General features: G+C 43.3%; 1 protein-coding gene across 8 annotated transcripts in view; it reads right to left on the reverse strand.

Annotated features, from left to right (window-relative positions):
* The window catches only part of LOC139624407 (rho guanine nucleotide exchange factor 28-like), a 40,294-nt gene that overhangs the window by 17,947 nt on the left and 8,171 nt on the right, over positions 1-14,176 (reverse strand). For 6 of the 8 annotated variants that reach the window (XM_071483493.1, XM_071483492.1, XM_071483494.1 and 3 more), the window contains exons 6-11: positions 11,789-11,972; positions 11,120-11,321; positions 10,707-10,782; positions 9,013-9,059; positions 8,299-8,371; positions 158-279 (exon numbers count right to left, since the gene is read on the reverse strand). In XM_071483493.1, coding sequence (XP_071339594.1) covers positions 158-279; positions 8,299-8,371; positions 9,013-9,059; positions 10,707-10,782; positions 11,120-11,321; positions 11,789-11,972 — 704 coding nt within the window. Of the gene's footprint in view, positions 1-157; positions 280-4,826; positions 5,089-8,298; positions 8,372-9,012; positions 9,060-10,706; positions 10,783-11,119; positions 11,322-11,788; positions 11,973-14,176 lie in introns of those variants that run through there. The other 2 variants (XM_071483499.1, XM_071483498.1) reach the window with 1 other exon arrangement.

The raw sequence follows: 14,176 nt of genomic DNA on the forward strand, positions 1-14,176 counted from the left end.
ATTGCACACACTGATTTGTCGCCCCTGTACTGGAACCTTTCACATCACATGAGCCCAGATGATTTAGGACTGAATGACTGAACTACATAACTGGTGTACAACGTATATTTTTATTTAAACAGGAAAAGAAAGAACCACTAGTTTCAGCGCCACTCACCTGGTCCACCAGCATGGCGTTGGCGTACACCCGGTCTTTGCCGTGTATCATCGCTGACAGTCTGGCAGCTGCAGCCAGAGTTGGGGATGAGGCTTGGCTCTCCCGTATGGACTGGCTTTTCTCTACAGTGAAGAGAGAGAGAGAGAGAGAGAGAGAATGAGAGAGGGAGAGACCAAGGGGATTTTTCAATATTACATTTGGTTTCCACAGCAACACTCAATAACTCCTCACAAACACAGGAAGTGACATAGACATCCTGGGCAATTGCATATCATTGTTCTGGACCAAGAGTCTCTGTATGAGTGTGTGTGTGCCTGTCTGAATGGCTCTGTGCACACACATGTGAATGGGTGTGCATAGTCCTGAGTGGGCATCTGTAGGCATGTTTTTTCCTCCACCCTGCCTTCAATATAGCGAGTGAGTGGAAATAACTCCCGGTGAGCACACAGTAGCATTGACAGGAACCCTTCCAACACAGTAGAGTCACTGTGAGCAGTCGCCTGGTTTTGCTGTTAAACAGGAGAAAACACTCCTGCTCTCAAAACACACACAGCTCCCTCTGGGATATTGCTCTGTGCAAAACGCAGTTTCTCCACAACACAATTTCTTAGAAAGTATTTCAGGCCTAACGTTATTAACCAGAGCGCTCGCTACAATGAACCTTTGATGAGACACTCGTGCAGCACAGTGAGGTATTGTTTCGGCTTATTTGTAGGGAAACTTAACAAAATAAAGACTGAAACAAATTGTGGAGTGAAATACCAAAATTTCAACTCAGCAAAAATTTTAATTCAATATGCACCGCACTGAATAAAACACTAAATCTGATATGAGCTTTAAACTGCTGCGACTGAAAACTGAAAGATAAGTTTTGGCATCATGTGATATGATTAAAAGCTCCAGAAAAGCAACTAAATGGAACTTAAGGTGTGATTCTTTGTGATCTGCTGTTTACAAGGTCAAAACAGAACCCTGAAAGTCAACTGTAAAGCCAACATGTACAACCAGTCGTTTAAATGCTCAGCAGAAGGGTAAATTTGCAGCAGCTTCCACTGGGGGTTAGCGCACATAACACTGTTTCTGTCAAACTTCAATCACAGCCTGAGAAGTTTGTAACTTGTGAAAAGCTGACTTTGAATGCTGACAAAATCACTTCAATCAATCAGGAACCGGCAAAGTTGTGTCTATGGTTTGTCTCACTCCTAGATTTTTTACTGCTACTAGTCTACCATCAGTGAAGACATGTCTCTCTGTCTCAACATAGATTAATTCTTTGCTTAATAACTGTTGATTATGAGTGCAAATCAATCGAGCAAGATACAATCCAGTCCTGGAAATTTTCAGGCTGTCAAACTGCAGTAAAATGATTTGCCATCACCAAATTACAAGGACCTTAACTAGCAACAAGTCATAAATCTTCTGACCTGTACTCTGTGCTCCAGTGAAGCTTCTAAGGAAGCTCACAGAGGTTAAATTCTGCAGCTCACAGGTTATAACTGTATTATACATGTGAGGTGCAGTATAGTATAAGAGATTTCACGTTCTGCCACTGTAAAAAAAAAAAAAAGGAAATTCAAATCACATAAACAACCGTTAGTAGCAGTGAGGCACTCGTCACACTAACTCGAAGAGGCAGCCTCATTAGTTCAGTTATACTATTATATTCCCAATGACAGTCTAACTGTTCAAGGGCCAAGCCATGCCTGCAACCACGCTAGTGGTGCAAAAACATGTCTGTTTCCATCTAAACTCTTCAGGCAGCTATTTAACCAAGACTCGGTGGTCTTCTTTAAAAACAAATCCATAGCCTGTCCATAATTTTTAAGATGACAGCAACACAACATAAGTGAAGTCCAGCATTTGTATCAGAGAATAAATCAGACCAACAATTGGCTGAGCTTCCTGCAGGCGGTGAGTCCCATAAATCTGAGAGGCAACGGGGAGTCAGGCAGACATTGATGAGGAAACCAGACGATCCCTGTTCCATCCACATCAAATGTAAAGGAATAGAGTCAATTTCCACCCCTGCTGGATACAAAGAGGCCACTCCACGTTGACCCTGAAGTATCTCTCATGATGTGTGGTATCTCCCAGAATTTAAATACGCTGTCACTAAAAATGGCACAAATCTAAGGGTAACAACCTGTTCTTATCGAAAAACTCTTAGTACCAACAGAAAACATTAATAATACTTGCACAGAGTCACGTTAGACCTTCTATTATGTAGGATTAGTTTTAATCTCACATCAAATCCAGAGAAGGGGTCAGACACTGGATGTGGGTCAAACCGCTGTTTGAAAGCAGATACTGTTTCATATAAACCCACTTCAGGAACTTGACAGACAGGCCTAATAGTTCAAGTTCTGGGCCAGATCCAAAGCCACAGCTGGCTGCAACGGGCCCGATCATTCACACACCTCTGACCCATAAACACCGCTTCAGTGAACATTACTGTCAGGCGCTGCGATCTGTGTTTAACATTAGTTAACTGGGGGAATAACAGAGAAGCAGGGAGTTCACATTACCGACAAGTTAAAGCCTCACAAAATCAATCTTTCTGCTGGCGAAGCTGTCTTTATTGCTGAGACAGAGAGAGAGAGCCGTCTGCAGGTTGCCCTTTCAAAGAGACTTTTAGGGAATGCAGAGCAGTGTGTGGGGCTATTTGTATAAGATTTTTGCTCACAGAAGGTATATTTGGAGTGATGTGATATTCAGAGCATGTCCCTGAGTGAGAGCCAACCCTATACAGTAGCAGTGCCTGGAGCAGCAGCGGAGAGAAAAAGAAGAGAGCTGGAGCTTTACACAGGCCCAGACAAAGACAGCAGTCACTGCCAGGTTTCCAGAACAGGGCAGTTAAACACAGAGAGTGACCCTTCAACCCATGCACACCCCTGGGAGAGAGAGATCGAGGAAGGCAGGATGGGAAGGGGGGAGGCAGGGCTGTCACAAGGGTTCTTTCTCAAGGTTGAAGCTCTAATGCAAAACAAAAAGTTAGGATAAACACAGATTCATAATTGTTAAAACTTGTTTATGGAAAGGATTATTTGTCCATGCAGTCCCTTCTTTTATGATGTAAATCATGTTTTAATGCTGTACTAAACAACTGTCATTTCAGAGAGAGCTGGGAGAAAGTAGGAGCAGAGTAAAAATAATAAGCCAAAGAAAAGGAGAAAAATAATCACAATGACAAAGTGTTATAAGTGGAGAGAGGTAATGATTTGACTTCGGTGTTCGTGGAGGGCCGTTTAAATCATTAAAGCCATTGTTTACCAAAATCTACAAACCCACTCCGAGTTATGACACCTGCGGTCAAACAGCATGGTCCAAGCATCACATTGTGATCTCCCACTCTGTTTACATTTCAGTGCGTCACCCGGCCCGAGAGATCCGGGAAGAAGTAAACCCAGAGCGAACAGCGATCAGTCCTCAGAGTGAAGAAATAAACTTGTGGCACTGAACACCTGAAATCACATTTCACTGTGCAGGTGCATTGTTCCACCAGCGCTGCTGTACTTCAGATTTGAACTGCTTCTAAATATTCACTTTAATATACGGTCAGGTTGAAAAGGTTTCATATAGTGCCGCTGTCTCTGCTCTTCAGCTGAACAGCACAGACAGGCAGTGTGTGTAAAAATCTGCCAATGTCAATCACAATTAAGAAGCAATAACAGGGATAATCTTGCAGAGGTTTATGGTGAAAGATGAGGAAAAGACCACTGGAGTTGAGCCATGACACAGACATGGCAGTAACCTGATCTCACTGTTTCTGTCTTTCTCTCTGTTTCTCTCTCTCTCTCTCTCTCTCTCCCCAACACACACAGCCATTTGCACACAAGCAAGGAACTGTTTAACCATTCTGGTTTAATTTTGTACTATTTTAAGTTTTCACCACAGCTCACCCATGACTAATGATCAAGCAACAAACTTGAAAGCCACGTTTGAGCAGCAGGATTAACTTCATTTTGGTTCAGCTTCTTGATAAATTGACAATAAACCGTCACGAACTTCAGTCACACCTGAATAAAAACTAATGATATGATTAACTGCAGGTGCCTGAGCCTGGGTTCTGTATATGAAAGGACATATTAAGCACTGGGCCTCCCTTTTGCACTTCATGGACATCAGCAGTCACATGAGGCCACAACTCCTCCATTCATGCAAACAACAGCTTGGTCCGAGGATGTCGAAAGTCCCAAAGCACTCAATCAGCCTCGAGTGGACATCTGACATTCCCCAACATACTGTCAGAGATCAGGTTACATCACCGGCAAACATGCAGCTATCTCCCTCTGACTGACTTGCTGCTGCAGCGGAGGCCTGTGAGTAAGAACGTGTAATGGGAACAGTCTAATTTTAACTTTATTGTTCCACAGTGAACAGTGAGACGTGTCTGCCAAGAGGGCAGTTTGCAGTAAAGTCTTCCATTTGCCATCTGTAACATGATGTAGCTATAAGGCTGATCCCTGTGGATACAGCCTGCAGCTTTCTCTCTGTAATGAATCCACAGGCACAAAAAGTCTGTTAAACACTTGTGTGAAAAACATGCGTTTCTGTCTGTGAATTGGAAAAGTGACCCCGTCTATATCTATAAGAACTCATGAAACTCTAACTGTCAGTGTGGGCGGATAGAAAGATAGATTTCCACATCTGTTATTTGCTCATCTGTTACCTTTCTTTCCCGTCTTCCTGCGCATCCTCATCTTGGGAAAAGAAGGCCAGGAGTAGTTAAAAGGAGAGTCCGAGTCCGAATCCATGATTTGCTGTCTTTGAGAAACTCTTCACCCAAACAGCCCAAGGTGTTTTAGTAGATAAATGAACAGTGCCTCAGTTTACATCCATTTCCCCATGGCTGAGCAGACTGCGGACTAGCTGCAGCACTCACTCTCCTTCTTCCAGAGCCCCGCTGTAGACACTCTGACACTTCAGGAGTGAGCCAGCATGTTCCCCTCTGTCTCCCCAAACTACCCCTCCCCCCCTAAAATCCTCCCCTTCCCCCTTCACAACTCTGAAACAACTGTCCGACAGAGCCAGGACCGAACCCTGACTTCTCCCTCAGCTCCCTTTCTTGACTTTTCTCTCTGTCTCTGTCCCTTTTTCTTGTCTTTCTGGCTGCTCTTCCCAAATCTGTGCCGACCTCTGGGTCTCCAAGTCGTTATTTCAGCCACTAAACCACCACATGCAGTATGAAGGGAGAGGGAGAGAGATCAGCACAAGCTGGCGGGAGCAGGGGGAGGACGGTATTGACGGCTGGAAAGAGTGAGTGAAGAAGGGAAAGAAACAAGAGAGACAAAGTCAAACATAGGAGTGACTTCAGGACCTACAGTGAAGACAAACAAGAGGGCAGACAGCTTAGCGGAGGTGAGTCTCAGACACGGGAGAAATCATTAACCCTGTGAGTTCATGATTGTCTCAGAGATATGCCAGAGCGCAGAGATGCACACTCCACACTCAAGATGCAAACTATTCACTCCGAATACGCCTGATGCCACGTCTGAGTAGAGTCCTTCTCGATCACTCTATTCTCTCTGTCTCTTTCTATATATTTTAGCATGTCAAAGCCAAGCTGAGGGGGAAAGGGGTTTGGAGTCCGGGGAGGGGGGGGGGGGGGGAGCAGACTGCCAGGTCAGCAGCCTCACCATGGAGACAGCAGTGAGAGCCGCTGCTGTTTTCTTCTTCCATGCTGTTTTTCCCCCATTTTCCTCCTCTTGCCAACTTGCAGGAGTACAGTGCTCCATTTGCAACAGCGAGAATACAAGTAAGTTTGGCAAAGAGGTGGTAAAAGCGAGAGAACGGGATAGTGAAGGGGTTTTAAGAGACAGATCAGACAAAGGCACTCTGGAGAGAGGCCAAACATGGGTTTATAAATGCACATAAATGAAGGAATGTGATAAAAAAAAAGACAGAAAGGTGGATGAGAAGGGTTTACGCATTTACGCAGAGGAGGGAAAGAGGTAGACTGCAGCTATAGAAAGTAGTTTCTGTGTGTGTGTGTGCATGGGGAAGTGTGGTGGAGGGTGTTGGCACTGTACTAGTGAACATTAATGATGCCTTTGTGGGGTCTGTGTAAGGTTTAGTCCTTTTTTCCGCTCCCCAGTTAGATCCCTCAGCTGGGGTCGGAGACTCCTGTTAGCGTTCCTGGTGTTGCGCTCATCGTCTGTTCTCTCCGTGCCAAACTATCCATATCATAAATCCCTCTTTCTCGACCCCCCCCCCACCTCCAAACCCGTTACACACACACATATATACACCATTTGCACACTCCTCCAGTCTCCTCTGCCTGGGGATCTGAACAAGCTGCTGGAAAACTGCATTCAGCAAAGCCCTGGCAACCCCCATTCAGCCACAAACACCCCCTTTTTTTCGCTTCCTTATACCCCTTTGCCCCCTTCAGAGCACTCTTCCCTACTGCATTCTCTCTCTCAAACACACAAGTGCACATACACACAGAGCTCCCAGAGCAGAGCTCCCAGGATGAAGTGGCCTTTGCTGTTTGTTCACTAAACTCACATTAAAACGCTGACCTGGGAGGATGGGACAGGGAGCATGGGGGCATAAGTCTGTGTGTGTATGTGTGTGTCTCTATATGCAGGTATTTGGGTGCGAGTGTGTGTTTTGGGTGGGGTATTTGAATATTGGGGGCATGAGGAGGGCAGAGGTGGGGAGGAAACGGAGGGGGGAGGAGGAAGGATGGAAAACGAAAGAGAAAGACTCCCTTTTCTCTTAAAAATTCTGAATCACTATACTTATATTGTAAAACCCAGTTTGGCAACACTGTATTTCATTACAGTAATGCCAGTGAAGTTACAGTAATTTGAAATGGAGAAAAAAAAAAAGAGGTGACATCAAGAAGACAGGGGGGACATGACAGCTACATTCAAAATTCCTCACCCCTTGCTGAAGCCCTGGCTATAGAAGTTGTGTCTGTCTATTTGATGACGCATTAGCGCAAGAAAGCAGCCACATTGCATGTGATAAAAACAGACTGGAATCACAATATATGCTTCACTTCTCTGCCTGCCAGTCACTCGTAATGCCCGACAGCTTCGGAATGTCTAATGAGGAAAAGGTCAAATAAGAGCTGTAATCCCAGAAGAATGGCATGTATAAAACCTGAGTCATTTTCAGCCTGAGCTATTTTTTTTTTATTCTAACAATTCATTCAACTTGAAGCAACTTCAAAGAAACTTGAAGGGAAACTTGAGGGAAACAGTCTTCAACTGACTGAACGTTATTTGTCTGAACCACAAAAGGCCTTTGAGGGGGATCGAACAAGGTCACCGGCAGCTGGTCTTCAATGACTACACAGAAAATGTGAAAGTCCTCAACCCTCCACCAAACACACACACACACACCCACACACACACACACACATTCACAATTACACACGCAGAGAACAAAATGGCTTGACCATATAGTATGGAAAACAACACCAGCCACAGGAAGTTAAGATTGCAGATGTCCAGTGCCAAGTGTTATAAAGCCTGAAGCCTCAGCTTGTAACCACAGCATTCTTACACTGAGGCATCAGTCTGCTCTGCAGCAACCCAGGCCAATTATTAACCCACAGGATGTTCCCACTCTCAAATCCTTCCCACCCCATCCAGAAGCAGATCACAGTGAAGCCACCTTTGGCCACCTATTTAGGATTCATTTCTGTCCCCTCTGTCACTGCTGCCAGGAACAGGATGACTCAGGATTACCTGCAGGACTGTTTCCTACATGTCGTATTAAAAAGATTCCTTCACAGTGCCACAGTTGCTGTAAACACAGTAAAAGTGACAAGACTTCAAAAACTCCAGAGAGAGGGGGGCATGAGAAGCCGGGGGGCTGAAATGTGATCCTGTAGTCCGTGGGGATGGTAGACAGCCATAATCGTGGATTAGAACTGAGTTCCAAGCTCTGTTCAGGAAAGGAAATGTTTCCTGCAGTTGGACACGTTTGATGATTGGAAGCTACTTGGATAACTTCCTATGAATATAGCACCACCTAAAATAACAATGATCAGTTTCAGTCTGCATTAAACTACAGCTACAGCTGAGGCACCACAAGCTCTAAAATTAACACGTCTATAAAGAGGCTTCTGAGAAAGGAACATTGCTTAGAAAGGAACTTTAAATAGACTTTAAAAATAAAATCTTTACCAGAGTCAGACTGTGATGGATCGTCCTCTTCGTCCTCCTCATTCAGGCAAAACATCAGAGGCTCCTCGTAGTCCTGAGCAAAGAAACGGGAACAGTACTCAAAGCTCCACACTCAGACTTCATCACCACAAAATGAGTGGAACTAAGTACAAATACGTGAGTGTTAGGGGAGTGCCTAGGTGTGTTGCCGAGAAAGCTCAATTAGATAACCATCTGTATCACATAAAACAGGTACTATTGGTTAACCAGAATCATGTGCTCATACCGCTAGTCTCAAAACATGAAATACACACTTGACCGCGCACAAAGTCAGCTATTCAGTGGCGTGTGCAAGGTGCCAACTCCAACACCTTAACAATGAGAGTGAAACAATGCAGAGCATTGAGGGACAGTCAGTGCCTTGTCGTTGCCATGACCGCAGTTTGCCACTGGCGACTGCAGATGTTCATGGAGATTAAATAGAGCTTTGAGAGTTTTAAAATTTGAAATTAGATATCAAGGATTTTTTTTTTTTGAGTAACACCTGTTGTTGCAAAGCACAAAATTCTTCTGAAATGTTTTGGAAGGAGGAATTTGCCTCATATCAGCAGGTAAAGGTGTTTGATTCGATTTACAAATAGTAAAATATGTTCTGGTCATATTTCAGTCTATAGCTCTGCATCTATGTGAATTATGTTGAGAAAATCCATTAGTGTCCTTGCATCAAATACGCACATTTTCCTCCACAGCAGAGTTTCCTCCATTGATATCAGGATACAGCGCTGAAAGAAGAGAAAACATATTCAGACACAGCCGTGCAGCAACCATTAAACTTCAAAAGAGACTCAAGTGAGCACAGATGTTTGTCAGTTTTTAACAATACTATGTCAAGTCTAAGTTTTGTTTTCTTTTCATAACCTGGGGGGATCTTTACCGTGTGGCCTTGATCTCCTTTCTTTTCATTTAACTACCATGTGCATCTCAGATCAAAGGACACAGTGTATGATCGCTTACCAGAAACAAAACTGCGACACACAGAAATTAGTGTTCGGGTGGTTTGATGTGCGGCATGGGGTCACATAAAAATATAAAGGCAGGAAATGTGGGAGAGCTAAGTGGCAGCAACCCATAAAGGATATATAGGGTGGGACAGAAAATCAGAGACAAGAAAAAAATTATGAGAGGAAGAATATAAAAAGAAAGACTGTATGTAATGTATGAGAAAACACTAAACAGCCCTAATCTGACTCTCTCTGCACCTCATGCTGCCATAAAAGATATTAAATAAGGTCTGATATAATGATGCCAGCTGGTTCAAATGATGCTCTATAGATAGAGGGAGAACTAGAGAGACAGACAGAGAGGGAGAGGGGACACAATTGTTTAAATTTCATCCAGCCAACTTGTGTATTTTTAGCCACGCTTGCAGCATGGCGCTCAAACTGTTTGCTGCTCAGTCCACCATTTCTGTTTTGACTGAACATCCTAACAAATGGAACCGTGAAATTTTGTACAGATGTTGTGATGCCCAGAGGCTGAATCCTCATGACTTTGTTGATCCCCTGACTTTTCCTCTAGCACCACCAGCAGGTCAAAGTTGGCCCTATGCAGCGAAATATCCTCTACAGTTGTTATATATTCATGATCACCAGACAATGTATCCTAATGTCTCCCTCTGAATGATTTATGTAACTCTTTAGATAACTCTGACTTATCATGTAGCTCCATCATCAGGTCACAATTTTCACCAAAATACCTTTTGAAATTCTCATCAGCCTCAGCTGAACTTTATATTTAGTGATAATTAGCATATCCTAGCATGCTAACATGGCAAACATTAGACCTGCTACAGATCAACTGTGATAATTGTTTTTATTACTTTATTATTTTTGAATTGATGAAACAATTTTGACTTCAAGAGGAAAATGTTTGGAATTGTTACTTGTTGAATGACTTGCCCAGTCAACTAAGCATTCATCATGGTTGGGTGTCAGAAATGTTTCACAGACTTGCAGTACCCCTAAAAATCCAGAGGAGGGCAGCCAATTCCTATCAGTCCAGTATCATGACAGCATCTAGCCTCAAGAAACTCGAGTCTAGAACAAACACACTAGAAGGGCACTCAGAGAATGCACACCTCCACAGCATACACCAGCCTTCAGAGAGAAAAAATCAAATTCATAGTAAATGATCTGCCCCACAGGTCACTGGGTTCTTCCCTGGCTCATGCCCCATCCCTCCACTAAGGTCAGTGCAAATTGGTTCAGTACATTTTGCGTAATCCTGCTGACAAATAAACACACATGGGTGAAAACATAACCTCCTTGCAGGCCACTGCAACATGAAAGAGAAGAGTTAAGTCTGGATGGCTCAGTTTTACCAGGCCTTCCAAATCTCACAAAGCAGGAAGATTAGGAAGGGTATCATACCGTTCTCTGCAGGATCATCCACTGGTTCTTCCTTCCCCAAGATGGTCTCCACCCGTTCCCTCCTTAGGGCTTTAACCTGTTCGAGAACAGGCAATGTTTTAAATAAGAAAATACATTAAAATAACATATATAAACAGGAGATGGACTGATTTTGACTCCAAGCTAACTCAATTACACAATTCCATCTGGTTTTATTTTAACAGTACTCTCAGGCAAATCAGTTGCATCAAAAAACTGTTTGTTTATGCATGAGGTCCCCAAAGAAATTTAGTGGTTTCATATAAACTATAGGGTTTATTCCAATATTTGATCACAATTAATCGTTTTGTTCTGTTTCAGTCATGAGGTTACAGATATTACTGATGTAACCAAAACTTTCCAAGCATCAGGTAACACACACAATGCTCACTCACCTCCCTGAGGAAGCCCCCATCTCTGAGCCGGTCTCTGAGAAGCAGGATGTCTGCGTGCCGGCTTTCCTCCGAGTTCCACCTCAGGTTTTGTCGGATGGTCAGAGTCAGGTTCCCCGTGTCATGGCAGAACCTCAACAATCGGGAGCGGTCTGCCCACACCTGGGACAGACCTGCTGGAGGTGTGGCTAGAGGGTTGGGTGGGCTGCAGCGCAACAGGTGGATTGGTTTAATCACAAATCCCATTCAAATATTAATAGAAAGTACAGTTTCTATCGTTAAGAAAGCACAAATAATTTCTAAATATACTGTCACTCAGTGTTCGTGATGGTCTTCTGGTTTTTCAGGACAGGTCTATAAAGCTGTGCTTAAGATTTATGGACCCAGCTCAACTGATTGAGCACAACATTTCTCAGTTTGACAGGTAACAGGTGTTTAGCATTTTATGTGTTCTTAAATGTATTTCAACGAGTGTATCTACAGTATCTGAGAAATCTAAAGAATGCAAATTATCTGGCGTAATGGCTAACATAAAACTAGATAGTTTTTACTTTTGGAAAGCTTTCCCTTACTGTTGTTTGTGGGAAAGCTCTGCACTGAACGCTTAATGTTACAGCGGAACAGTGATTCATTTGTCCCCTTGAAGTGCCCTGCTGGAGCTGATGATCTTACTGTGTGAGCAGCTCCAGGAGTTCGGTGTTGCCAGCCATCCGTGCCAGCTGCAGCGGTGTGACTCCCTCTTCGTTTGGCAGACTGACAGCCATCAAACCCCCCGGCTGGCAAAGCAACAGCTCCGCTAGCCGACACAGACCCCATCGCACAGCCAGGTGGAGGGGAGACTCCCTGGGACAGTGCTCTGGAGATGAGGGCAGAAATATAATAACATACAAGAAGAGATTACAGTATGCAGAGGGACCTAAGGAAGCTGCTGAATGGAAGAGGGAGGTGAGAATAAGAAGCAAGAAGAGAGAAAATCAGAATCTGAGAAAAACAGGGGTACACGAACATGCCGACATTCTCGTCTTGATAACCACGTCCACACGACAATTAACCTAGATGTCAGTGATTGATTTCTCCTCTTGCACAGCACTGGATCCCTCTGCTCCACTGACCCACTTTAAGGTAATAAAAGCTTTTTTCAACAAAGTGAGGACAGCTTTTTATTTCTGTGTCTGCCATTCAGTGCAGTCCAACGAGATCTGTATCCAGGTAACCGACCTGCGTGAAATCAGCCACAGTCAGGCAAGTGGTGAGCTTGGGAATGTACAGATGTAACTGAAAAGATGCAGCATATGTTCACAATAAGGTTCAAATATTTACACATATAAAATCTACACATTAAAAAATATATAGATGGGTAATACATTTCAGTCAGTGGTCAAGGTAAAATAGTCATGACTGTAACAACCAGGGTGCTGGACACAATAACAGACACAACATACACATTTGAACAAATAAACCCTGTTGTCATCAATCATAATGTTTTCTGCTTTTTGTTTTGTTTTGTCTCCACCAGCAATAACTGGAAGTGAGTTACATTAACTTGAATGACAGTGAGCAGCATGCGACAGCCTTCACAAAGGTCTGACAGTCACCATTTTCATATTTTTTTAAGATAACACGAAGCTATGCACAGAGGGTACGATGAGTCCAGACAGATGCTGGTTGCACGTCACTCACTAACACCGCGAAAAGTGGCTCCAGGCAAAGAGTCAAAAATCATGATGAATCACAGGAAAACTACATTAGCAAACAAACACTAGTCATACAGTCTAAACTGGCTTTAAATGGCATATTACTTAGTGACACACTTTAAAGCCTCATCAAAAATAAAACATCCATCACAACTGATATTCGCTGCAGTGGGTTATTTTACTACAAAGGTTATTAGGAAAATTAGGAGGATGCAATTTTTACACAGTGGTGTCGATGTGGGATCTTTCAAAATATAAAGTAAACTGTAAGTACTTTTATTTTGTTCATATAAACAAATACTTCAGTTTACCTTGTGTTAGGAAAAATAAGGATATTCACCCACATAGCAATGCAAACTGGTGCAAGAAATACTTTAAGATATTCAATGCTTTTTTCTGTTCAAATTGAGGTCACTTTATAGAAAACAAAAAGACAGGAACTGGTGAAGCTGAACCCAAATCTACTTTACAGACTTCAGTTCTATTAGTCCAAGGATATTCTGTATCCAAAAACCCAACAGGCCTTGTTGAGCTATAAAGACAGATTTCGCAGGGTAACACTTCTGCCAGCTGAATGTCAGGATTTGAATGTGAAACTTCTCAGAGCTGCTCCCAGTCCAGACGGATCATAATAATTCTGAGCTCTAGTGCAGTCTCTTGATTTTGTGACAGTAATGAGTTTTTCCAGTGCCTTCAAAAAAAGCAGAATGCACTGTAAAGAAATGGTGACAACTAGAGGGAAGTTGGGGGTTTGATAATTCAGTCGCATACAGCAGCAGCAATAGTGATGTCATAAGCAGTGTTATCAAATTAACTGCAGACATTTAGAGGGAGACGCTGCAATGAAACAGACTGCCCTAACTATATTAAGGCTAAATCTAGTTTGTTGTTTATGTAGGTGGCCCTACACAAACACTCAGATCATACAAACAGACGGTGGCATCTAGTATACAGTGGTGGTCAGCGCACACACACACACATAGACTAGCCCTCAGATTTATTGAGCTCTGCCTAGGGCTACTTCCAGATGGGAAGGCTCCATTAACCACATTACAGGCTGCTTAATTGGCTTTGATGGATTCGACAGAGGCACACATGTGACCATGTTCACTTCCGATTTCAGTGAGCATGGGAAAATGGGAATGATGGCGGAGAAAGTAGAAGGAGGGTGGATGGGAACAGAGTTGAAAAGTTGACTTTCCATGGACAGCACTGGCTCCAAGTTTCCAGCACGATGCAGAGACTTCTTCTCCGCTCACTCAAGAAATGCCCTCATGAATTTTTGTAAGTGATAAATTAGGTCCCTCTTTAGACTGTGCTCCCTATTAAAGCTTCCTCAACTGTCAATATGTACTGTAATGTTTCA

This window comes from Trachinotus anak, unplaced genomic scaffold (genome assembly GCF_046630095.1).
Source record: "Trachinotus anak isolate AG129_WGS33_773 ecotype Australia unplaced genomic scaffold, CSIRO_AGI_Tana_v1 ptg000008l, whole genome shotgun sequence".
Lineage (NCBI taxonomy): Eukaryota > Metazoa > Chordata > Actinopteri > Carangiformes > Carangidae > Trachinotus > Trachinotus anak.